This window comes from Ambystoma mexicanum, chromosome 6p (genome assembly GCF_040938575.1).
Source record: "Ambystoma mexicanum isolate Mex_15411 chromosome 6p, UKY_AmexF1_1, whole genome shotgun sequence".
NCBI lineage: Eukaryota > Metazoa > Chordata > Amphibia > Caudata > Ambystomatidae > Ambystoma > Ambystoma mexicanum.
In genome coordinates this window covers 1170029492-1170056918 of record NC_090935.1, presented here as the reverse complement: position 1 = coordinate 1170056918, position 27427 = coordinate 1170029492, and the positions used below count along the sequence as shown (strand labels likewise).

General features: G+C 42.7%; 1 protein-coding gene across 3 annotated transcripts in view; it reads right to left on the bottom strand.

Annotated features, from left to right (window-relative positions):
* The window catches only part of LOC138510275 (guanine deaminase-like), a 509865-nt gene that overhangs the window by 60665 nt on the left and 421773 nt on the right, over window positions 1-27427 (bottom strand). For all 3 annotated transcript variants that reach the window (XM_069625809.1, XM_069625808.1, XM_069625810.1), the window contains 3 exons: window positions 21509-21616; window positions 4052-4149; window positions 2314-2381 (listed from right to left, as the gene is read on the bottom strand). In XM_069625809.1, the coding sequence (XP_069481910.1) occupies window positions 2314-2381; window positions 4052-4149; window positions 21509-21616 (274 nt within the window). The remainder of the gene's footprint in view (window positions 1-2313; window positions 2382-4051; window positions 4150-21508; window positions 21617-27427) is intronic.

Genomic DNA, 27427 nt, shown 5'->3' with positions numbered 1-27427 from the left:
CTAGATCCACTCGTACCGGCTCACCAACTGACTGCCATGTCTTGGGGAGCAAAATCCCCTCAGCCCTCAAGGATGGGCAAAGACATGATGGTTTGTGGATGTGGCCGCCATTGTGAGCGTGCCCTTCCACTAAATACATTTGTCAGTCATTGAAAGGGAACATGAATGTCACTATCCCATAGACATTTAAAAGGTGGCTAAACGTTCATGAAATAAACAAAGGAACAACTGAATAGAGGATTAACTGGCCAAATGGACACGCCCAAGAATTAAGGTTTCCAACAGGAATACATACATTCATGCTGGTAGGTCTTGTTTCTTCTATAATGAAGAGTGGATACTTAAAAGATGGTGTCATATTTATGTGGTGATTAAATGGGAAAGGGAAAAATAAGATAGTTCAAGAACAGGTGCAGTAATGCGTACCTATTAAATAAATAAAGACAATGGAATGTTTCAGTGTTTGAGGAAAGGATTCCTAAATTGTACAGATACAGTAACTAACGGAAAATACATGTTATCTAGTTTAAAAGTAATTGAGAGGAAAATTAAGTAAAACATAATCATCGTTGCAGTTTAGCTTATCAAAAAGCAACAATACTGTTGTAGTCGTCTTTTGGACCTTACTTTTTTAAATCAGAAAAATGTCAATTATTTCAGTTGAGCTTTAAAAACCTGCATGCTTAATTAGTTACGTTTTGTGATTTAACGTGCTGTGTGTTACATGAGGTCGTAGCTTGTGAGAATGCAATATTGTACATATTGTGCTGGAAACACAAAATGGAGCTCAAGGATTTTGTTAAAGTAGAATTTCATTATTTTACGAGTGAAATTCCTTCTGTCTCCCCCAAGACTTGTCTGCCTATTTTCCGGTCTGCGGGCTCTAGATTGCACAGAGATAGCAGGAAGATTGGGCTGTCATAATAAAACACAGATATCTTTCATTCCCAAATCATACATTTTTGCCAATTGAACTATTATAATATGTACTTTAGCTTTAAGAATGGTATACTGTCCATAGACCACGTTCAAACCTGTGTGCCATGTGTCCCAGATAGTTACCCAGAATGCATCTCTTTTTATTAGCTGTCCTTGTCTGATACCTTCTCTGGGGGACATTTCTATGGTTCGATTCCATAATATCTGGCACATTTTCATTGGCCTGATCACACTATGAATTTCCTCTTGATGATGCTTTCTCTTAAATAGCTCACAGATAGTATTACAATTGAAGACATGTTTTATTTCATGTGATCTGCCCTTGGATACTGGGACCTCTTTCCTGTTACTGATGATGCAATCACAGGTATTGTAAAGAGTCCATAAACCAGTAGGTTTAGTTCTAAGACCTACTGAACCTGTTGTGGATTCTGTCAATTTTGATTCTGGTTTCCTATCGCTTGGATTTGAATTCCACTCACCCAGATGAACCTTTGTGTGGACTAAGGGCAATGCTGTCAATAATGCCTTTTTTCTTGATCAGATAATGTGCACGACACATCGAGAAAGACAAAGATGGGCCTTTTTAGAAACAGTAATCCAAATAATGATGTTATTACTACTACTACTACTAATATTGAAAATAATAACAGTAATGATAATAGTAATATCAATACAAAATTATATTTATGTAGCACACCCTAAACTAAAGTGTGTTTGGCACGGAAATTAATAAGGGCATTACTTCCCAACACAATGGTGCTCCTTTTATCTATGCATGAATTGGTCACATTAGGATTCGAACCTTTGACTTTTGGTCAGGGTTTTAACCACAGGGCTATTTTACCGTATTCTGGAAATATTGCCTCTGCAATTGTTCAAATATAGAATGAACTTATGTTCATACTTTCATACTGCCTAAGGAAGAGTGCAAACTAATTTTTATCCAATTTCAAACATGCTAGGAGTGGAGGATGAAGCAAAATAAACGTGACCAAGTTTCTCCATTGTGATATTTTGTGTAGTTGTTTTTGTGATTAGAAGACTCACGCCTCTCCTACACCCACAATTCACTTAAACACACCTCCATAGGTTCCAGCATATAAAATGCAAATAATAATATAGCAACCATAAACCAGTATGTCTTGCTTTCATTGTGGTAAAAAATACTCTCTCCATTTTAACACACTACATTTCCTGGGAACGGAATCCTTCTGTGAGAACTGGCAGGGTGCCTTACTGTGTGGGGTTTTAAAGACCTCACCTGTTATAGGCTGTTATTGTAAAAGGCAGTTTTTCCAAGACCCGTGTTTGCTTGTGGGGAAGGCATTCACACAATTAGTAAAAAGTGCTTAGGTAACTTGTGTGACTGACCTGTGCCCAGTCCAATCTTCACCTTGCGTTTCAGGGCATTGCGCACGTCTAGGTGGCCACTGCGTAAACTGGGGCGGAAACAACCAAAAGAAGAAGAAAAGCACTTGAATACTTTGGACATGGCTTGTTCATCAGAACCACCCTTTTGGGCCCTTTATTGTCTTAAAGTCTGGTAGTTTATCGATTATCCAGCACATCAAGATCATCAACTGGCTATGATAACATGTTTGCTATAAAATATGAATCAAAAAATACCAACACAGTAAGTAAAAAATCTGCTTTGAAAAGGCCGGATTATACACATGAATTAAGTTCGACCATGTCCTATTTCTGCTACTATTCACTCAATTAACCAAGTGTACTTAACATGTGTGTAAATATGTTTATAATTCAAAAATTGGAGATCAGTGTTGTTTGGGTTCCAGGATTGTTCCATTGTATTTTTATGCGTTCATTCAGTAGAAATGTGTCCAAATGTGACATCTCATGCTTTCAGAAGGGTCTCAGGATTGGAATGGGAAGGAGTTGGATATCCCATCTCATGCTATAAAAGGTAATCCAGATGGACTCATGTAGGGAACCTTGCCTCAAATCAATCAAATACATTATATATGATTACTGAACTAAAAGCAATTGCATTCCATGAAGAAAACATTTTAATTACACTGCTCAGATTCACGTGTTAAAATGTTAAACAATTTCTCCAAATTCAAAAAACAAACACAAAATAATGTGTCAATTGACAATAATCATACTTCTGATGAAATGTAAGAATGATTTTTCGCATCAACAAACAGCTAGTGTATTTGGTCAAAAAGTCATTAGATTATTGACTCTCCATTTTCCCAACGCGTTTTTGATAAATCATCATGTCCTTCTTCAAGGGCTACACAGCTGCCCCTTTATATATTTTTTTAGTACAAATCATTTCTCCAACATGCCTACAGAGAACAACAATAATGTGTTTTACTAATACTGTCTTATTTCCACACTCTTAAATTACAGATTAAGTCATATCATTAACCTCTTATTATCACCTAAAGTCTCCCTCTATGTGTCGCTGAAACAAAAGAGAAGGTGATGTCAATATGTGTTCTCATTCTCTCTCCATGGTAATAACAAGACTTACATTTAATGATATAAACATGGCCACCCAGTTTCAATGGACCGACAATCAACGTGTAAATAAAATCCTCTTCATATTCAACTTGTCCCAAACAATATGAGGCGACCCACACAAAAATGTTTGGTTATAGGAAGTCAGTATCATGAATTTGCCTCATTTAGTCTCAGTTAAACCTCTTCCTGACAAACGTACTCACAGTGCAATATGTTTGTGTTCAGCAGTTGTGCATGATCGAGAATACCTTAAAAAGGTTGGCAGTAAGGGACAGTTGATTTTCGTAGGGCTGTGCACCTTTCCTTATTTCATGACCACAAGCAAAAATGAAGTGCTGAACAGTTGTTAAAAGCATATCACTGAAACCTTCACGCTGTTTCCTCTTGGGCCCTCACAGCAAGATGGCTTGCGCACCCAAACATGAATTGTTGCTGGCAACTCACCACAAGCCAAGGGCACAACAGCTTGGGAAATGGAGGGATTTGGATTCCGGTGGGGCATACTCAGCACTTTCTTTTTCCCTCCCACACCAGGCCACTCATTTCCTGCAACTACAATATTAAATGTGGCAAATTCCTCTGAAACAATTAGGTTTGCGTTGGAAGCCAAGATACTCACGAAATGTTTGAGTTGGGACAGTGAGAAATTGCAGCTCCGTGCACTTTGAACATGTCCAGCTCTTCATCGCTTAGGTGGCACCCATGCGCCATCACCGTCTGCAGGTGAAAAAACAGTAGACATGTTTACCCTATGCATAAAATAATGGGGTTTCAAAATATTTACATGCTTTAGTCTCTAATAAAGAGGCCCTGCTCATTGACCAGAATGCCCACAGAAGATGCACACCATCTCCACTTAAGCAATAAACAATGAGCTGGGGGGCATTACCAGTCAAGTAATGCTCTGGAGCGTAACTTCAGCCCTGAGTGAAGCAAGGGCCTTAACGATAGCCCCAGGGCATTACCTGACCTGGTAATGTCCCCCCCGCCGCCCAGTGAGGGGTTTATTGCTACTAGCATCCCGGCATGTTCTACTGGGAAGCTAATCGTTTTTTCCCAAGTTGAGAAAAAGCGTGTTTGCCGTTTCTCAACTTGGAAAAAACTGCAAACCAAGATGGCCACCATGGATTAGAGAGAAGGGAACTTCACATAGTCCCTTCTCCCTTTACATGGCGGCCTCTGCCGCGACAGAGAACTATCAGGAACACTGAGTGTTCCCAGGGCTGGGTAGGGACAAAGGAGTGCAAGGTAAATGGGGCGGGTGTAGGTGTGGTATGTGGAAATTGGGGTTGGGGGTGAGGCAAAGAAGTGGAAAGGGAGCACGGGGACACACTTATTTGAATCCCAGCAGGGAATATGGCAGCCTTCTGCTTCTGAGGAGATTCTGAGCCTTCTGACTGGCTGGGAGGCCACCGGGTGCTAATAATGTATATTATTTGAACATGGCTCTCATACATATTAGTTATGGGCCTATGTATGGAAAACCTCACTGGAATGTATTTTTCGTGGGATCACTGACCTCAACCCTATAGCTGATGTGTAATACTATTTATTGCACACCATTCTGTTCTTTGATAGGCATAATGTGCAGATGCAAAGACTCTGATAGCAATGGCTGATCACTTACCACTAATCTTCATTACACCAAGTCCAGATCCTCCTCATCACATTCTCAACTGTGTGAGCTTCAGCCCACACGCTGGAAGTGCATCCATGCTTGCCCCAGAAACTATCATAACACGACCTCCTCCATCGAACCCTATGTAAAGTGCTCATCCAAGTAAGATATGATGCCCTGTTTGTAATCAAGCAGTGTCACGGAGGATGAGAGCACAACTAGGCCCAGAAGAGAATGTTAGACGTGTGATGAGGAAGAGTTGTAGTCGGCACAATAACGATAAATGGCTATACATTTATTTATTTTGCCATTTGTTAAGCGCACCAAACCCTGAGGCATACGGGTTGCTGGTTACATAAGATTGACGGTTGCCTTGGTTACAGGTTACATTATGATACCGGCATAGCATTTTGCATAAGGTTACATAATGTTGCAGCATTACATTGACTAGTACAAAGGTTACACAGGGTTACATAAAATGCAAGAATTGGTCACGTATAGTGAAGGTTGTGATCTTGTGGATGAGGTTCGGTGGCAGTGGTTTGTGTTTATAGATACTTTGGTCAAAGAGCCAGGTTTTGAGTCCTTTGCCGAAAGACCATAGGGAGGGGTCTGATCTCAAGGCTATGGGCAGTGAGTTCCATTGTTTTGCAGCTATCACTGGGAAGCTAGTGCCTCCATACAACCATTAGCAACTTTTCCCTCTATCTCATGACACTCTAGACTATATGATGGGATTGTGGGACTGTGTTTTCGACCTCGGATATGGCAAAGTATGTACATAGTCACCAGACAGCTGCAACCAGGGCTGTCACAGGGTTTGGTGAGATCCGGGGCAAAAGTTTTTGCATTGTGTCAGCATCACTGCGTATAGGAGAGGTGAACATTTTACCTTTGAGTTTGCGCGTGGAGGGCATAGATTTGTTGATGAGGATCTTTGGCTAACTAAAATCTTTCTATTGGTCCATAGCAGTTACCATCAAAAAGATGCGTAGAGTAAATCTGGAAATCTGACAGATTTTGCAAAGATCATGTCATGGTTGCCCAACAAATGTACACCACTATCTAGGCTAATAAACCATGAGCCTATGTTGCACGCTCTAGTCAGATGAACTCTCTGCATGTTACTGCTAAAGTGAGCTGCAGTATGACATTTCCATCACAATACTCCCTTCCAGAAGCCTTCCTTACTTCACGTGTTTTGCCTTTCCCGAACATGCTATATTCGCAAAGATATAACTGAAGAGTAGTGTTTGTCTATATAGGGCAGGTAGACTGGATGCCCCGGAGCTTTTTATTTACAGTCAACTCGGGCCTGATTACGAGTTTAGCGTTAATTCGGAAGCAAACCTGCCAAATTACTGCCAAAATCGTTTATCACCACTACTTGGTTCTGTGGATTTACCACAGGATTGCAAATGGTGGTAGGGTGGTGACATTGACCATTTCTTGAGTCCCTAGGACTACACATGTACTTCTGGTGGTTAATATGATGATTTTGACCGTTAAAGTGAAGAATTTACCTCCAGCTTGTTGTTGAAGGTAAATCCTTCACTCCACCTCCAAGTGTATAATTTGGTGGTGCGGTAAAAGTGGTGGTAATTCGATTATCACCCAAAAAAGGGCCGCCGAACTTGTAATGAGACCATGCTCTGAGGCCTATCATTTTGTCCAAAAATACTCCTTGTTTTTTATCACTGTGGCTTGGATTTTCTCGAGTAGTAGTTGGCATTATATCATATTTCATGTACACTGCTTCATGTCTGGGCATTCCTTCATCTATGCGCTATAAAAACAGGTGTTGTTTCTACCAAATGCAATAGTACTTAATTTATCAACCTCAGAAAGAGGAGGGGCTCATTCAGCCCTGCTGAAATTTGAAATTGGAAAGTGCAGGCTGGCACATCAGAGAAGAGTGTTTAACTGGCTGAGCTATCCAATTGCAACACAGTATGCTGTTTAATGAACTGTCCAGTTAAAAAACAATCATTGAGATACCTACCCACTACCCTCTCCTGTCCCCTACAGTACTTTACAAAACAAAATATAATACTACTATTATCACACTTACTAGTGGGAAAAGACATATTCCCCTGTTTCTACGCACTGTAATAACAAGTGGTATATTAATAAGAAAGGAAACCCCAGAGCCAATGTATTACCAAATGCTGTTGTATGCATACTTAAGGGGAAGCATCTGGTACTATGATATGATATGGCATTAATAACGCGCCTATACACAAGTGTTTCAAGGCGGGACATACAACAGCTGAGAGGGATAAGTGCCCACTCATCACGAGTCCGGCGGTAACCGCGGCGGTAAAACCGCCTGGTTACCGCCGGACTCGTATTACCATTCCGCCTCCGTGATTCCCGGAATTACCAGGGCATTACAACCCCGGTTTTCCGGGAATCACAGAGGCGGAATGGTGTTAATCCCCATTCCCATCGAGTCCTATGGGACTCGATGGGAATGGGGATCTTGGAAACACCGGCAGCATCTCGTAATGCTGCCGGTGTTTCCCCGGCCGCCTGCAGGTGGGCGGTGTTAAACCCGCCAGGTCAGACCTGGGGGGACATCACCTCCCGCCTGCAGGAGTCGGGTTCAGGCGGTCCGGAAACAACGGTGGCGGCGGGTTTACCGCCACCGTTATTTCCGGACCGCCTGAGTTATAATGAGGCCCTATGTGTTATCTGCAGGTCACTGGTTTGAATACTAGCAAGCTGTCCTCAACCTTTTATACTTATGAGGTCAACAAATGAACAGTAATTTCAATTGCTGGGTACCAGTAATTTTGTGAAAGTGCTATATAACTAATGGATTACTTTGAAATAATTTAAGGTTATGTGGTGAACCAGAAGAAGGAATCAGGCTCTTGAAGGACATTTTAAGGGTTTTTATTATTCAAATAAAGAAAAGGCCTGTCTGTCCCTATCGCTATGAGGGTGTTCCCTACCTAGCAAACCAAAGAATGGATGCTTGTCAGGCCTCTAACAAAAATATAGTCCTTCATCTGAAAACCTACCTTCTATCTAGGCCTACCTCTGTAGAAAATAACATAAATAGTCAGAGCAGTATGCTACTGACATATGGATCTCTTTGACCAGTCTCACAATGTTCTTGGCTGTCACATGTTTTGTAGCTCCAAGAAGAAAAAGAAATGTAAACTTCACCAACAAAAAGTTCTTTCTCTTGCTTATCCAATTAAAGTGTTCATATGGAATTCAAAATTCCAATGCTTTTGTTTCCTTCTCTCACACTCCTCAAGTGTTGCAATAGCTCTTGGTACAAACTTAACTTTACAGTTCCTTTTGCTTCAGAGATCTTCCTTATCTCCCTTTTCCAACTATATATATGAGTTTCTGTTATCTTCTGGTTTACTGGTTTGAACCCTCCAGGTTCCATTCCTCTTAGTATTTTAACGGGGTGCTCCTGACATTCACATTGCTTTAGGGTTAATGATACGCTGGGGCTTTGCCACTATGTATTCTTCAGGATTCTCGGGCTTCTGTAGCCCACAACTTCATTCAATGACTCACTTTGATATATTGGCTGTCTTATTCACTGAGCTACCTCGCTTCCTATTTCAGCATCGGGTCTGCTCCTTCGGAAAGGCATCTGCACCTCACAACTCAGCCAGCTACAGGGTTTCTTGTTGCACCATTTCTGTTACTTCTCCTTCATATACGTTGCTGCCTCTCACAGCCTCCGTAACCCAGAGCCGTTTAGTTTAGAAGATCTGTTCCTCCAGTCCCGCCTACTGTTTGCATTCGTTTGAAGGACTCTAGCCCACCAGGGACTCAGCATGGTCACACCACCAAACAAGACGACTTCTCTATTTTGTACTCTTAAGCGGTTGCTCGGCTTCTCGGTTTGCTGGCTCTCCCGCGAACATCACTCTCTGGCTCCCTGGTTGCTGCTACCACTGGCTCTATAGTACTGTGCGGCTCTGACCCTCCAGGATGTGGTGTCGTCGGAGGTTCGCCTGTGCATAGTGCTCTCTCTCCTCTCAGTAGGGTTCTTCGGCCTTTTATGTTTGTTACTTTTTATCCCGCAAGGGGCACTTTGTTCATCTTTGTTTCTTGAATACAGTTCAGCATTACTTACAGCCAATGAGTAAGAAACAATGTGGGCCTCATTACGAGGTTGGCTACCTCCATACCGGCAAGAAAATCCGGCACCCGCGAATGGGCAACTATCGGGGTATTCTGGCCCCACCGGACCCGGTTATTGCCCTTTCGCAGGTGCTGGTGCCGGTATATCCCCATTCCCATTTGAGCCCGCTAGGGCTCAATGGGAATGGGGATGCCTGTAGCACCGGCACTGTTCATAACGGTGCCGGTGCTACAGGCTTGGTGTGCTGGGGGGTGCCTTTCATTCCGCCAGGGAAGAACTGGCGAAATGAAAGACACCCGCGACCACAACTCAGAGTTTGCCTGTCCGGATACAACGGTACCGGTAAGATTACCGTAGTATCCGGACCGGCAACCTTGTAATGAGGCCCAATGTCACAGTTGGTTATAGGCTTCTCAATTCCCATGTAAGCGTATATAGTTTTCCTCATAGGGAGTTTTGCTTAGGAATGGGAGTCCTTGTCCCCTAGGGGGGCGAGTCACTCCCAGTGAGGTCTGACTTGCCCAGACCCCTACAAAGGGTCTTACTACCCGGGTCACTTTCCTAGCTTCAAAAAGGGTGGCTCCCCTTTGGGCAGAAGGGGTGAACAATCCAGGTTTGTCACAGCATTAATAAATCCAAGAATAGGCTCAGAATAATGCTGTAGTCTTAAATTAGCACCGCTTTATGTGTGACTTCTGTGACTCTTATTCAACTTCAGACAGGCCAGTTTAAAAATCATATCCAAGTGTTTCTTTGCTTCCTTGAGATATATATGAATCTTATACATTTATAGATATACACTGAAAGACTTTGTTAAAGGGACGTTACGGTTAAGTTGCAATAATAAAAACCTATGAGATTCCTTGAAAAAACTTTGTTAAAGGGACGTTATCAAGGTAAAATCGATAAAACCAAAGAAATTTATCAGTTGAAGTAAGCTATGCAACCACAACTTGAGCCACCACTGGCCACTGATAAGACTAACACCCAGGACATCAAAGATGACATAACAAATAGCATATTCAATGACATCACTGATTTTGATTGATTGATATTTTATTTCTATCACGCTCGTACACAAGTGTTTCAGAGCGCGACAAGGCAAGGGAGGGGAACAGGGGAGAACAAAACAGCGATCTTACTAGGCCCAGTGACATTGAGAATGCGTAAGTGCATGGGAAAGGGGGAGGGGAAAAGTGCATGGAAGGGGGGAGAGGTGGAAAGGGCGAAGCAGAGGAGAAACAGATAAATAACAACAAATAAATAATAAAGGCAACAAACAGTGGTAATGCAGCCAGCAATTTGCAAGTGCTAGGTTTAAGGCAGCAGACAGGGTAGGTCTGATAAGTGCAGGAAGAAAAAGGGGGGGCTGTATGGGTACAGACACAGACCTCAGTGCAAGGGGTGGCCCGGAGGCAGTGCGGGAGGGTGGCAGGATGAGAAGGTACCTGGGCCCAAAAGACAGAGGGTGGCCAGGTGCACGGTGCCAAGAGAGAACAGATCAGCAGGGGAGAGGGGGAGCGAAGGCAGAAGAAAAGAGGAAGGTCTTGAGGTGCTTCCGGAACAGGAGATGGTTCTCCTCAAGTTTTAGAGTGGCAGGGAGGCTGTTCCAGAGGGAGGCCCCAGATGAAGACAGAGTTCTACCCCCAGTTCTACCCCCAGCTGATGACATCACATAGGACACCACTCCTCTGTAACAATCCTGATGGAAAGTTCCTACAAGGGGATCTTTTTAGAGTGTTGCTAGCAACATATTACGGCTGATCAGCAGGCCTCTCATGAACTACTCCATGCATCACAAAATGTACTTATTGAAACAAAAACATTCTACTGAAGTTTTGTTGTTAATACAGTAATCTAATAATACATACACATAGGCAATGGCTGCAGCATTGACCATAGGAGTAGAGCATTCCTAATCTGGTATTTTTGGCCAGTAGAATCATAAATCCAAGCTTATCAGAAATCTTGACTAATGTTATACTTGGAACCAACAGCTAACACTGCAAGAATTACTACACACATTTGTTAGTATAAATAGGATATCTAGAGGATCAATGCATACAAATTGGGACGCATACAGTGAAATTCTAGTAAGGAGTAAACAAGTCCTATGACCAGAAAATGACACTAAGATTAGAGTTCATCGCCATGTATAACAACTGTATTGTCCGTCTGGGACATGATTCTTGTTCCATATATGTGCTCTGTGAGCTAAGGCCAAACCCATAGGAAAGTTCCTTGAGAACATAGCACATGCTTAAGGTCTACATATACAGCACCTTTAGAGTATGTGTACCATGTTGTTCAATGGAGTATGACCAGATCAAGTCCTTTGATTAAAATTCGTACTGTCACTGAACAAAAACAACCACACAAATATGTGATGTCATCAGTGATGTCATCAATGATGCTATTTGCAATGTCATCTTTGATGCCCTGAATGTTAGCCTTAGCAGTGCATGGCAGTGGCACAAGTTATGGTTGCATAGCTTACCATAACTGGTGAATTTGTTTGGTTTTTCGATTTTAGCTTGCAACCATAATGTCCCTTTAACATAATTTTTCAATACATAGGTTTTATTAGTTTAACTTAACCATGATGTCCCTTTAACAGCGTTTATTCACTGATTTGTTACGATGTTTATGGGTGAAAATGTTTCATGATGTTACAGCACTTTATACAAGTTATTAATAATTCCTCTTTTAACATATATGAAAGGACAATAAACCTCCTTTAACATACTTTTTGCAGATCAAACTGGTGTGTGTCATTTTCAGCAGTGCATGCTGGGGCTGCAAGTCATGGTTGAATTTACGAGGGCATGAGGCTCGACCATGAACCCGCCCCCACCAAACCACCTTCATTAGCCACTGCACCTAGCCTGCATCCTGGTCCAGTTTCCATTATACCCCCATAATGTGACCAATGGCCAGTGTTCTTGGCTTGCAGCCATGGCCAGTGTCCACAACCCATGGGGCATGTGCTTCGGCACTACTACAGGCCCCAATAAGCAAATCAGAGACAACATTTGTCCTCGCCGGGGGCCAGGTCCACTGCCCAGGCACCAAAGTTATCTCACACACTTTTGTGCCTACATTTTTACACTTTGGAAAAATAAAACACATGACAGATTTGCAAAAGCATGCTTTTGGGTCCTTGCCAAAGCTCCTCGTACAGGTTTGTTGCAACTCCATAAAGCACTTCGGGCTGTAGTCGCAAGCAGAATTTTCTCTTTCCCATTCAAGTCTATCTCGATTTAAAAAATGTTGGGACCTGCCTACAGTTTTTCCCCCTTCAAACTATTCACAAACATTCAAAGTTGTATCTATAATATTTTTGCAAACATTTGTGTGGCTTTGTCAAACAGAGCGAATAACACATCCAAAAATGTTGGGAACTCCCCTCTAATTTTGCCCCCTCTTGATGAAACATCACAGGACTCTGCAATAACATTAAAAGTTGCATAAATATTTTTATTTCAAACTTGTGTGCAGTTAAATTGAACAGCACCAAAGTTATAAGCCGTCTAATAACTGCTCTTCACTGACCCTGTAATGCACACATATGCATGGAGAACATTTGTCAAGTTTGCAAAGATCACAGAAATGTCCCCAAACATCTGTTTGCGGACAGCGGAAAAGAAAAAACACAATTTTTTCCTTTTTCTGGACATATTCCCTCCCATCCTCATCACCCCTCACCTGCCCAGAAATAGTTTCATTTGTTTGACAAGTGTTATGTTGGGTTTTTTAACCCATTTATACTGCATGTTCGAATCCAACAGACAGTTGTTTTCAAAGGTTTCGACACACCTCATGTTTCTCAATTGAGCAATCAGTGGCCGCTGTGAAGGCATCATGAAGTACAACACAGACAACAGATTCAATATTAACAAAAATACTTTTATTAACTTAGATGTCAGGATGGTGTAAGGCCTAACTTGCCCTATGCTAAAATGGGATTAACTCTACCTAAAAAAACTAAGGATAGTCTATGTCAGTAAGTTCAACTTAAAAGTCTGTCTGTGTCCAAAACCTATGCGTGCCCTCACAACTAAAGCAAAACAATGTGTATGGATGTCAACCATAAACTGAACAGTGTTCCAAAAGTAAAGTTCTGAGCTATTTTCATCTCGGGGCTTCTTCTTCAGCTCCCCTTGCCCGAGTACAAACAAGTTCACAACAGTTTTCAAGTTACCTTCTCTTGGACTCAAGGTAATACAGTTCCACACCTTTCTCTGGGTTCCCTTCCCCAAGTTCAATACAGTCTCATCACAGAAGATCTCAGGGCTCCCTTCCTCAAGTTAAATGTGCCAGGGGTCACAAAAGAAATGTTCTTGAGGCTCCGTTCTCAAGGTAATTTACAACAATTCTTCACAGCTCAGGGTTTCTTCCCCAAAGGTTTAAATGCAACAATGGTAGTTTTCCTTCTTGACACTTTGAATATTTATCTTGACCTTTTGCAACACGTTGGGGTTCTCTGGTCTGGGTTGTTAGACCACACAGTCCACCAGTCACAGGTAGTGCAACCGGAAACCTTTAATTCTCCTGCTCACACATAGGCTCCTCAGTATCTTGCCTCTGTGTTTGAGTTTCCTTAACTTGGCTTTCTTGTGTCAGCCTTTTAGTGTTTACATAGATTACCACACATTGAATGTCTCATTGTATTTCAGGGTTTCATTCACACTTTACTTTTGTTGACCCTTTTTCCCCATTTGTGCTTAGCTTCTTTCAAGTATGTAGGTTACTGTCCTTTAAGCATGGTGTCAGGGTTCAATCAGTTCGCTATTCAACAAGCAAATGATTTCTCAGACTTGACTACAACTCTGTAGTCAGAGTCCTGAATCGACTTGATTTGCTACTTTCTTTCAGTTCATTATTCAATATTGGCAATTACTGTGCCTTGTGCAACTTGCCTTTCTTGCATTCCATTAGTATCACTGATTTATCTGTAACTGAAGGATTTATTCTTTTGGCGCTGTTCTACGCTTGTGCAGCCCGCCCAGGTCTCTGAGTGGCTCTCTCACCAGTCACGAGTCATCTGCTTCCTCTTTCGACGGTTCTCGCTGCTTTTTTCCTCTGCTTTGGTTGCTGCTTCTGTTTCCGCAAACCCTGCTCACCTGTGGACTGGAGCTCGGCTAGCACAGGTGGCTTCTCTCCTTCTGCGAGGACAGACACAGCATCCTCTTCGCTCTGGCTTCGCTGCAGCTTCGTTTACTCCCACTTTGTATTGGAGGCTCTCCATGGCTTGGGGATATCGGCCGGGGTCCCATCTCCACCTCGGGTCCCACCACGGCTGCCTCCAGTCTTCTGGGGTTTCCTGCTGCTCTCTGCCTCGACAGTTCGCCAGGTCTCTCTCTCTGTTCACTTCTTGGTATCTCATTTTATACACCTGCAGTCCTTCAATAGGCTGCAGGTGTGTACCACTGTCCAGTTGTGCCTGACTTTGATTAAGAGGACATGCCTGACCCCCATTGCTTTAGGCAGATCTCTTCCTTGTCCCAGTGTTAAAGTGGACATGGGAGTTGTTAGTGGTCATTACTCCTAGTCGCCTCTTCCTCGTCAAAGTATTGTTAAAAGACAAAGGTGGGGAAATGATGGGGATGATTTGTAATAGCCCATAAAGGTTTTAGGGAGGTTGGATTGCCTGTCTAAAGTGAAAGGGGACACCATGTCTCTTCCTGGCACTCGCCAAAGGGCACCCCACTCCTTTTCGTTTTACTCCTCCTTCTAGTATGTCTGGGCTGATAAAATCTCCTGTCATTTTCTTGATCATTGGGACATGGGGAACAATATTCCATAACCGCCTCTGGCATGGGGGTTCCTCCGTGAAAGGAACATGTGGAATACTGCGTCTTGTCTAGTGCACCCCATTCCCAATCCCCAAGGACCCTCCACCCAGGTGATCCTCCCTCGATTAACCACCCCCAAGGTCAGGATCCAAGAGAAATGGCCTTTCCCTGGCCAACTGAGCAGAGGACCCAGGGGTAGTAAATGTGAGGATGCCCTAAGGTTTCTCACACTGCGTACGATGGCCGCAAATGTTATGAGACTCTGATTGACGTTCGTGGACACTGAATCAGGAAGTAGGTCTGCGGACCGGACAGAGATATCACACATTTTTTTGTACCTACTTTTTGGGCATTTATAAAACATCTATTGGATGGATTGACACCAAATTTGCAAAAGCACGCTTTCGGGACCACGCCACCGCTCCTCATGCAAGATTGGTGCAAATCCGTGCAGCGGTTTGGGCTGCAGCTGCGAGCAACATTTGTTTCCATTCATTTCTATTCAGATTACAAAGGTTTTGTGACCTCCCTATAATTTTTCCCCCCTTGATGAAACAGCACCAAACTTTGCAAAATAATTCAGTTGGGTCGATACTGTATTTGAAAAGTTTCGTGCAAATTCGTTGAATGGCGACAAAGTTACATGCCGCCCATTAACTGCTCTTCCTTTTGGAAGTACAACTTAACCATACCTACAGGGTCTCTACTGCAGATCCTGTAATATAATATATATGTATTACGGTGTCTGTGGTAGCAACCCCATAGTCAGGGCCATTTTAACAGTTTTTGGGGCACAGCCATCCCTGTGCCCCCACATTCAAACTCATGTCTCCCACTCAAAAATCCACATCGCCTTCCCTACCCCCCACACCCTGAAACCCATGCCCTCCTCCCAATCTGCAAAATTAAGGGATTACATACCTCGTGTCAAATTCAACAGATACTCATATAGGCTTTAAATGGATGATATACTTGTTAATAACATATAAATTACACATGTCTGTGACCTGTTTCCCCAAGAGGATGATATATTAAGGACGTTTTCACTTTGTTTTTTTGGAATACTAATACAAAATAAAGGGAAATTATTTTAAGCAAGTATTCATATAACAAAATGAAAACCTTACAGTTCAAACTGAACATTATTTTCTATATGAATGTGTCCAAAGTACAAGCACTTGCAAAATCATTACATGACATGGCAGCACAGAAATGAAAAAAAGCATGCCACAAACATCAAAATTCACTTAGCATTTCAGTTCATGCCCACACAACAAACACATGCAAGTAATTATAGAAAGAATGAGATGAGAAGCACCCAATGAGGATATGTGTTGTACTTCGCAAGGCTGATATATCTGCAACACTACCAAGATGAAACTACATGTTTCCTTCTAGATTTGCATATTGCAAAATCATTATGTCAGACAATTCTCTTGAACCATTCCAAATTGAATGCTTTACAGAGACAAACAATTCATTCTGGCTTGAAGCATACGATTTTGTAGCTCACCTTTTAGCAACTTCAATTTAGAATATGAACGCTCCCCACTAAAATTTGTCACCATCATATAGGAATATTCTTAATGGAATTTCTAGATTTGGAAAAGCAATGCCAAGCTTATCATTTTTTATTTTGAAATTAAATTGACATGGTTTCCTACTTTTCAAATGCATAATGCTCAAATTGCTAACATTCAGAAACTAGGTCAGATTTGTCAAGATCCTGGTGGTAGTAAGAGGCCAGATTTATATCATGTTACCTGATTTCCTTTCCATTCATGTCTATCAGCTTCATGAAGAATCCACTTCTATTGCTGGTATCTTTGTATGTGTCACCCCGTCTTGTTAACCCATTAATTATTGAGCCCATGATTGGTAAGTATGTTTCTATGCGAAATATCTGCCGTCCTTGGAGACAGTGTCACTAGCAGCTCCTTCAAAGCTAGCTAGTCGAGAGCTTCGCTGTTTCAGCTGTTTACCTTGGTCACTTTAATCTGCCTCTGGAGTTTTTGCCGTTGCCTTGTTTTCATATTCATCAAATACATCTCTTATTTCTTGCACATAGAACTTCAACGACTGGATGATGTTAACTGCAACAGAAATGTTGATATCTTCTGTCCGTACAGCTTTGCCTGTTTCATTGAAACGTAACAGAATGTCATTCCAAACAATGGTCAGAAAAATGGTGTCCAGCGTGTCCATTTTTTTAAGAAGACTTAGTGCATCGTGTGTGGTGTCTTTTGTTTGTGTGTTGCCAGTGCTCAGTGAATCAAGAGCAGCTTGAATTCTTTCATAGCCATAACATAGATCATTGATTATATCCGCATGAGCTGACCATCTATTGTCTGACAAGTGCTTCACAATCTTGTGAGCAGAACCTACAGATGAAGCCCACACAATCCAGCAATGAGTGGAAGCAGAATAAAATGTATACACACATTGAACAAAGCATGCTGCACTCAGCAGCCTTGATACCAACTAGATTCAAGGAATGTCCTGCACAGGGAACAAACCGCAAAAGTGTTGATCTCTTTTATCCTTGCCTGAAAGCTTGAGTACTGTCCTGCCATATTGGATGCATTATCATATGACTGGCCACAACAATCTGATATGGGGATACCTGCCCCTTCGAAGATCTGGACAACAACATCTACAAGGTACTCTGCTCCAATGCCTTTCCATATTGCACCGTAAAAGTCAACTGATCGATGTGACACACATCTGGAGTGGAGTCTCCACTAAGTGAATAATACTTTGCTACTCTCAGTTCTGAAATAATTGCAGAGAAATCCTTTTTGCTCATCACTGTGATCAATTCTTCACACACATTTGCTGATAGATAGAGGGGATTTCCCTTACCAGTATTTCAATCTGTCTTGATGTGTTCATCCAGGAAGGGATCAAATTGCTGATTAGCTACAAAATCCCTAAATAATTTCAATTGTGCTGTGATCCTATAATCTCCTCGGAATGCTAGACCCCTAGATGTCATTAACTTTACAACTGCTACAATTCTTTTAAGCACATCCGGCCAGCACTTTTGTCCACGCTTTAACTGTTTAGCTAATTCTGATTTGATGCAGCCAGTTTCCTTTTTGACATTTTCAAAGTACTACCATGCATTTTAAATGCTAAGGAGCAGGTTTGTGTTCAGAAATGCAGGAAGATGCATGCTTCGACTCATTAAAACCAGTTATACCGAATGAAGAATCAGTACTAAAAAACAAATGACGGACAAAGAAGTAAACTGAACCTTGTGATGGAGAGTATACCAACCATTCATGGTTTACAAGTTCAGCATTACACATTTGTCGCTTAATAATGCTTGTGTTAAGCATCTTTTTGTTTTTTTGTCACCAAGTTGATAAAAACAAGTTTGTAGACTATATTTATGGGGCAACAATTAATGCAGGAAGTTCGTATGCTGCACCCTCCCCAACCAAAAGTGCCACACCTATGAATAGTTTACCAGATTTGGACTAGCTCTGTCCTTGAAAAATATCACACTATGATCATCCGTCACCCTTTGCAATAGGCAAGCCAAAATCAGGCCAGTGTGCAGAAAGAATATATATTTATTAATCAGCAAAATCATTATCGCACAATGCACGCCAGTTTACACTGTGGTTCACAACAGTGCATTCCTAATAAAGCTTTACTGTAAATAAGTCGAACACCTTTTCCTTGCGGGAATACAATTCACTGAATAGCTAAGACACATGTGCAATTTTCATTGTTAGTCTCTAATCCCCCCTTGGTCACATACAAAGAGAAACACAGGTCTAATAAACAGTTCAAATCATTGGGTCACTCACAGATTCCTAATGTAAAGAATTATGCAGCACCCAATTTTACTTTACAATATAACTGTTAAATTATCTAACTTGTACAAAATGTAGCGCTTTGTTATTTGGTAAAAGAATTGACATGTGCAGCGCTCTTTAATTGCACCTGCATGCACACTTTCCATCTCTAACAACATTCTGGCATAACAAACATTTTAATTAAATATTCTTCTTTGCATATAATGAAAATCTTTCCTTTTTTTCGCTAGATAGTGAAAATGCTCCCCAGTCAATTTGGAGTTCCTCTTTCACTCCAAGTAGAGAGTTTTAAATCAGTTATGTTCACTTGGCTTAACCCTGTAGACACGTTTTCTGCCCAGCACAGATCCAGAGATTCAATAGCTATTCGGAACCCTTTCTGCTTTAATGCAGGGTGCAGGGAGTGTTCAACAATTTGGAATTGCATTTTGCATACGACCCTCCCCTTAAGGGAATTCCTGAGGTTTGCAAAAGGGATATTGGTGGTCCAAAATTACTTAATAGGACTATATAATTATCCACACTGGGAGAGAGGTTGGAGAATTACATATGGGAATTAATTACATAATTAATAAATCACAATTGCTAGGGATCTACTTTAAAGCTCACTTTTCTCATTTTTCTCAATCTTGTTTTTTCTAGTTATCTATGCTTCATAGGGAAAATCATATATTCCATCTTCAGGCGTTTGTCCTGCTAAACAAGCATTAGTTATTTCATGATTGGACAGAGAAAATGCTGTCCTGACAGATTTGCTTGTTTCTATTCCGGCTCCACTCAGGACGGTACTACACTCATCTGCTTGTCAAATCACAGACACATGGACATTTCATCAGATTACTCCTTCTCTGATCCTTCTCCATTGGCTTCCTATTCTCTTGTGTTCACTGTTCAAGATTTTCTGATCGCTTACAAAGCTGTCGTGCTGGTTGAGCCATCTTATTTGGCCAAGAGGCTGTGTACTTCCTGATCAGTCTAGGAGTACTGATGTTCTGTGCTTGAACATCCCTTTGTTCAAACACGCTCGCTATTCAGCACAAACCCTTTTGTCAGCTGCCCCCTGCAACTCCTTTCCTCCTCCCATCTATATTCTTCGTTTCGTACTTAATTTTTTACAAAGGCTCTTAAAATGAACTTGTTTCAAATGTCCTACCCTAAATAATCTGGTTTGATATTTGTACTTATGTTCTGTGTGATATTGGAGTTGTGGGATTTATTTTGTGTGATTCAATATTGTTGGTGCATGTTTTACTTGTACAGCGCCGAGCTGCCTTTGGGCCAAGGTTACACGAATGAACATGATCTTCAGTGTCTTACACATAAGTATTTCACATATTGGTACTACTTTTATTTAGCCTCACAGTTAAATGCTTCAGTTCAGGTTTGTTCCAAGCTGCTGAAACACATTCCCATTCAGTTGTCAGAGCCGGAACTAGCCCACTCACCTTCTGGAAAACCCTTCCAGGAGGCATTCACTTCTCCACATGCCATGTGCCCTAACCTAGCTCAACACTGCCAGCTCCATGCAAGAACTGGCCAGGCCCCCTTTCACCCAGTCCTTGCAACGTGTGACATCCACTGCACAAGTATGACACCAATACAGCAATTGAATAAAGAGGCACCTGGCAGCATGATAGAACTCTCATGCTGGGTTCAACCTCAAATGAAACACATGAGATGCAAAGTGGCCATAAGGTGATGTTTCCTACATTCAGAATCAAATAAATAAATATGTGAATGTGCAAACAGACAGGTAGATCAATGTGGTGGTGGTGAGTGGACTCAGTAGCACGATTGGCCTATTGAGGTGCAGAGAGTTCCCTGGGAAATATTTGATGGGATAAATAGGTGTTCAGGGTTTCTTTAAAATGTATGTCATTTATGGTTCTTCCCTGTTTTTCAAGAGATCATTGAAATGCTCATCAATCGCGGCATGGTCATGGTCTGCCAAACCATTTAGCAAATGCATATATTGTCTAACTTCATGACAACTAAAAAGCCAACCCTTAGGCCCTCATTACGACCCTGGCGGAGAGGGGTTTACGCCAGCGTAATGCATGGCGTACCTCTCCGCCGTACTACGAGTTCCCGTAGCGCCATGGTGGTTTTTTCGCCTGGTTTTTCCGGGCGGAAAAATCCATGGCGCTACGGGACCTGTTGTTAATTACGCCACCGTAATTTACGGTGGCGTAATTAACGCCTTCCCCACTCCCATTATACCCTATGGGGCAAAAATGGGAATGGGGAAGGGTAAATGGGGATTGGGGACTTACCGCCCCGCCAAGGTCGGGATGGGGCGGTAAGTCCGCCAACCCCCATGGCGGAGTTGGCAGCTCTGCGCCATGGACCATGGTGCAAATTGCACCATGGTCCTCCGCCAGGGTCGTAATGAGGGCCTTAGTCTCTCTCTGTAAAATGTAGACAAATGTTATTTTTACACTTCCATGGCAGTGGTTACCTGTGTAGAGTAAATCATGTAATACATTAATAATGATGTATGAAGTTTGCAAATAAGGACTTTATGGACATGTGTATACACACATCCCTAATAAAGCAAGCTGCCATGTTCACTACTAGCGATCACTCTATATAAAGTGTCACATAATTATGCCAAACAGAAATAATACGTGGGAATTGCTATTACATCTGACATAAGATGCTGGTTGTGGCATCAACTGGTTGGCTTCTTGGATTGAGTTTTAAATATTATGATATTTACCTTTGGTGTTAAAAGCTTGTTCCTTTCGTACAGACTGAACTCGTTTTCTTGGTGTGCAGACATTGCTTTAACAGCCTCGATTCCTTCTTTCGTTTCACTTATATGACCCTGGAAAGAAAGGACAAAAAGAACGGTTCATGGGGCAATCTCCGTGATCGCAGGAGAACAAGAGTGGGTTTTCTATGAATGAATTTGGACACACTCCCAACTCGTTCACACAAAGAGCAAATGTAAAGATCATAGATCATTCATGATCTGGATGAGCAAAACCAGTGCAGAAAACCTCTGTTTTGGGTAATCCTTTTGCCATTTCCTTAAACAGTATCAGCGAGGGCTTCACTAAAGAGCAACAAGTAGTAAACAGTGCCTTGAAGTCCAGTCGCAAAATACATAGGTCTCGGGAGGATAGCCCAGGGGCAACATGCTCGCCTTGGAAGCAAGACGACATGGAGTACCACAGGTTCGATCCCCGGGGCCACACTTAGAAACCTCTGGGTATTAAGTGCATTATAAATAACCTATCATATCAATTAATTTGACATTTGAATACCCAGTATAAACGACATGTATATTTGCTGCTTACCCTTATAATAGTGAAAAAAGTAAAACATTTCAAAATATCACAAAGTAGAGTGCTCAGAAATATTATTGCTATAACATAGAGGCCTCTATATCAAGCTAGAAACATATGATCCTTTCACTGATATGCCAATATTATGCATCTGAAAATGCCAGGCCCTATAAGTATGCTTAGGGTATATTTCACCTGTTTGAACTAAGGCTGTTATGTTAATCCACATTAGAATCTGTAAACATCAGTGTTTCCTCGTTAGTTTTCAAATAAATTAAGTTGTGTATAATTGAAAATGATAGTTCTGTAGAATTGTAATGCCACATTTGAATGCACTCTCTTTTAGGGCTCAATGGGAATGGGGATGGTCCAGGTCCGGGTTCCTTGAATGGGGAAATACTGGGCCCTCCAAGGTCGGAATGGCCCGGTATTTCCCCATTCAGGGAACCCGGACCCGAGTTTGGAGGGAGCCATGGCCTTATTAAGGGCATGACTGCCTTCAAACTCGTAATGAGGCCCTATGGCTCTAAGTAAGGTGAGGCCAAATTCCATCCGTACCGCCTGGATCGGAACACTCTTAGGTAGGCCCAACACCTTCTTCCAGAAAATGCCTTCAATGGATTGCCAGGTTTTCATATCACAGTTCAAGGATGTCTCTGCACCATATGTTAGGATTGGAATAACTTTCATCCTGTAAAAGTTAACCAACGGGATCGAAGAGAATCCGCAGACCTTTTTCAGGATTATTTTACCCTGTGATGCTAGATTGTTTGCTTTACTTCGGAGCGAGGCAATTCTGGGGCCGTCACAGGTGCTTGTGTTTATGCAAACACCCAGGTACGTGAGAGTTTTTACCTCCGGGATCTTTTCTCCTTGTAAAAACCATGCTTTTGCTCCCTTCCTTCCGCCGTTCGTTGGGTCGCCAAAGGCCATGATCCTAGACTTAGATGGATTAATCAAGAGACCATTTGTTGTGATATATGATTGTAGGGCATCCAGTTGCCTCTGGAGGCCCACTGGCGTTTGATCGGCCAAAACGATGTCATCTGCAAACAAAAGTCGTCCGACTTTTATGCCTCCCAACTTCGGCGGAAAGCATCTCACACCCACAAAAGCCTGGTTTAAATCTGACGTAAAAAGGTTGAAAAATTCCAGGGCCAACGGGCATCCGTGTTCCAGCCCCTTAGACGTGGCTATTGGTCTTTACGAAGTCCCTTTGGTGTTAAGCCTTATCCTTGATGTGGTGTCCGTATAGAAATCTTTAAGTGGTTCCAGAATTGTACCAGGGCAGTCCCATTGCTCCATCTTTGCTCACAGTGCTGGACGCTTGCTGGTATCAAAGGCTTGACTTAAGTCCGCAAATACCAGGTATATTTTCGTGGCTTTGTTCTTCTAAGATCTTGCTTTGCGGATGTTTATGATGAAAATGTTGAGGGTCATCCCTATTCCCTTCACAAACGCAGATTGCCACTGGGATAGATTTTTTAGTAGCAATGTGGCAAATAGTTTTCCGGCCACATCCAACAGCGCTATTGGACGGTAGTTAGCAGGGTCCATCCTCAGTCCTTTTTTTAAAATGGGCACAATTATTGATGAATTTCATGACCAGGGGATCTTCTTTACCTTTGCTATGTACAGAAATAGGACACAAATTCAGCCCACTGTACTGGTTGTTGCCTCAACATCGTGTTGGTCAGCCCATCAGGCCGTGGTGCTCGTGACTTGCTGAGTTTGTTTATGCTCACCATAATTGTTTCTGAGGATAAGTCAAGCCCGTCCCACAATTTGTTTACCAGCGAGGTTGCTTGCCGGCACATTGTCAGAGAACTTCCTGTAGTGGGCAATCCAGGTAGCAGCTGGGATAGAGTTCAGCAAAAGTGCTTCTTGGGGCGTGTCTAACCGATTTAGGATTGACCACATGTCTCCACTATTACGAGATTTAACCAATTCCAGCATAGATATAGCGTCCTTACGAAGCAGTTTTATTATACATTTTTACCCAATTTCTGTGTTGTTGTTTCAATTTGTGAATTAGTTTTTCCCCATCAATGCGTTGTACTTTTTTAATTGGGTGATTTTCTGCTTCATGTTCTTTTTCCTTATGGTGACCATTTGGTCATAGGCATCGATATGCCGAAATGCGTGCCGAGAGGCTTTGCTTTTTTTAACCTCAAAATCGTTGAATAGACATGCATAATCTAATCTCTCGTTTTTCCTTGAAGATTTCAATTTGTCAGTTGCCACTTCCAACTTCCATGTGAGTTGATGGATTTTATGTTGGGGGATTCTAAGTCGATTTCATGCTGGTGTTATTTCTAGGTCGTTATGTATGTTTTTGCCCTGATAATAATGATCTAATTGCCAAGCTAGGCTCAATAGGTTATGGTCGCTAAAGGTCTTCTTGATGACTAACAATGATTGCATAGCTGCCCCCATGTTTTTTGATGAACAAATGTAATCCAGAATATGGCCTTTATTTAGGCCACTTCTGGCCTCTTTTCCCGGGATACCTCCCTCAGTGCAGCCATTCACCATTTGTAAATCTTTTGCAGGCATCATTTGTAACCAGTTTAGGCCCCACGTTTCAGCGGCCGTTGTTTGAATCCGATCATCCTCGCATATTACCCCCTTCTCGTCAAAACATACGCAGTTCAAGTCCCCACACAAGATGACCAAGGCTCCTTCCATTTAAGACTTTGTTCGTCTATCATTTCAGCTACTTGATTAGGGTAGGACCTGCATTCCGGACGAGCCGGGTTCCAGTACAAGTTCATAAGTGTTAGTGTCTTGGTATCCTGTGTCTTGCCAATGGTTAACATGCTCACCAGTATCTGGATGTAGGGGTTAGGTGAAAGAGACTCGATGTGGCGAAAACCTAGGTGGCCTTTGATTGCAATCAGCAGACCTGCCGATGGTCTGCCCTCGGGGCCTTTCACCGCTGGGGGTCTTCATTAACCATGGGCCTCATTACGAAGTATGCCGGTAGCCATGCCGCTATTGGCGGCATGGCTGCCGGCAAAACTGCATCCGTGTCCGTGTCCTCGGAATGAGGACTTACCGGACCATTCCGAGTTCGGACGGCCCGGTAATTCCTCAGTCGAGGACCCGGACACGGTTCATCCCCATTCCCATTTCAGCCCCCATAGGGCTGAATGGGAATGGGAGAGGGAGTAAACAACGGGCCATTACGAGATGGCCCGTTGTTTGCTCCCTCTTCCCCTCGCGGGACCCGGTAAGCCCGCCTGGTTTTCCCAGGCGTGCTTAACGTGTCTCGCGAGGGGACCTCATAATGTGGCGGAACGGGTTGAACGGCGCTGCAGCCTTTTACGGCGCCGTTTAACCCGTTCCGCCAGGGTCATAATGAGCCCCCATGTCTCTTAGAGACAAATTATATCATGGTCTCCCAGTGATGTATCTGTACCAGAAAATAGATGAAAAAAATCCTTTGTATTCCAACTGGCCAAGGTCACAAGGGTCACTTTAGGCGCCTGGTGGAGTTATGGCATGTTGATCTTATCTGCCAAGAGACCCACCAGCCACTTCCAATTGTCTTCTGAACCCTTCGGATCCCTGGTATTTTTTGCATTTGTTCGATAGGTGTCTTTCAAGTCAACCCTTGTTGCCTCAGATCTCCTTGAGGATCGATGACTGGAGTCTTTATCTCTGTGGGGCCGTGTTGAGTGACGCTGTTTATTCAGGTGGCGGGGGGCACTTCTCAATCTATAATTTCTTCTTTGGTTCCCTAATGATAGTCGACTATTGACCCTTTCATAATCCCGTCTCTCACTTTGAGCGTGGTTTACAGTTGTCCTTTGACTCAAGATTGCCAGCCTGGGGTGTCTCTGTGGCAGATTGATATCCATCAGGTCAAACCCCAGAGGTGTCAAACAGCTCACTTCTTCCGTTAACAACTGGCTATTCAGGGGCGTTGCTGGATAAAGAGCCACTCTGTCTGTCTGTGATTCGGCAAAGAATTCTACTGTTGCCATTTTATCCGAAGTGAGAAGTCGCAGACTTGGAACATGATGGAACAGTCTAACCACATTGGCCCTATTTAATATCAAGCCATCCTCTGACGACTCCATCCTCTCCAACAGCAGCCCATCCTCACATGAGGGGTTCAGCCGATGTAATGGGATAACTTGGTTCCTTCTTTCGTCGTGGGGATTCTTAGGTTGAACCACCTTCTTTTGTCGCCCTTCCTCTGTCGCTTTCCTTATATGTGGGAGCTTCAATGGTGAAATTGGATGGGTCTCAGGTACAGACCGGGGATGATCATCGTTGGTGGGCTGATCCTTTCTCTGTCTGTCCCTTGAGGCTGTTAACTTGCTCAACTCTTGTACCTGCTCAGAGCTATTTCATGTCTTTTGTTTATGCTCTTGTGGAGGAACTGGTTGTTGGACCGGGGCTGCAGTTGCCGGGCTCATTGTTCCGTGCTGGCATTCCTGAAAAGATTGCTTTTTACTTCCAGCTTCCTTTCTCCTGGGCCTTGAATCCTCCGGAGCAGGCAAAACACCTGTTCGCGAACCCTTTGATTTAGTCTCTTTATCAACCATTAGCTCGTCCTTTTGTCAGCTAATGCAAGGGTTCCTTGTTTTAAATGTAATTGTTTGTTTGGATCCTTGATCTTCACTGTGTCCCTCCTTTGCAGTGCCAGGCCGGGATGGGTCTTGTGGTCTCTTATCCCAAGTCGGTTTTTCAGTTACATTGTCAACTTTCCGGCTGACACGGGGAAAGATCCTCAGTGCTTCATCCCTCCTCCCAATCCTCTATATCCTCTTTCTCTGATATTGAGTATGTAGATAGATCGCAAAAATCTATCGAAGCAGTCTCTACGTGGTCCTCTGTCGCCTGTGCGACATCTACAATCCTTGGCGGCTGGTTCAAGTCCTTGTTTACGATTGTCATGGTGGTCCCAACTGTAGGCTCTTCCAGTTCTAATTGCTTTTTATTTTGTTGTTTAGTTAAATTAAGTCTTTCCATAAACATTCTGCTTCCATTTGATCTTGGTTTAGCTGGGGTTTTCATATTCTTCGCTTTTGTGGTAAAGCTTTTCACATGGGGCTTCGGCCTAGTTCTTGTTAGTTTGTGATCTGTGGCATTACTGTTCTCCAAAATCTGCGATGGGCAACTTTCCTTTGATGAAACTTTGTTTCTTTGAGAAAATGGGGCATATTTATTTCTGCGATGACACCCTGATTTCTCTTTCAATACTACGTGGTTGGTCTTTCTCCATCAGTAGCTGTCATGCCTGCCAAACAGTCTACTGTCAAACAATCTACACGGGTTCCAGCTGATTCAAGGGTTGTTCGAATAAAGCAGTTTTGCAACTCGAACGGCTGCCAGGC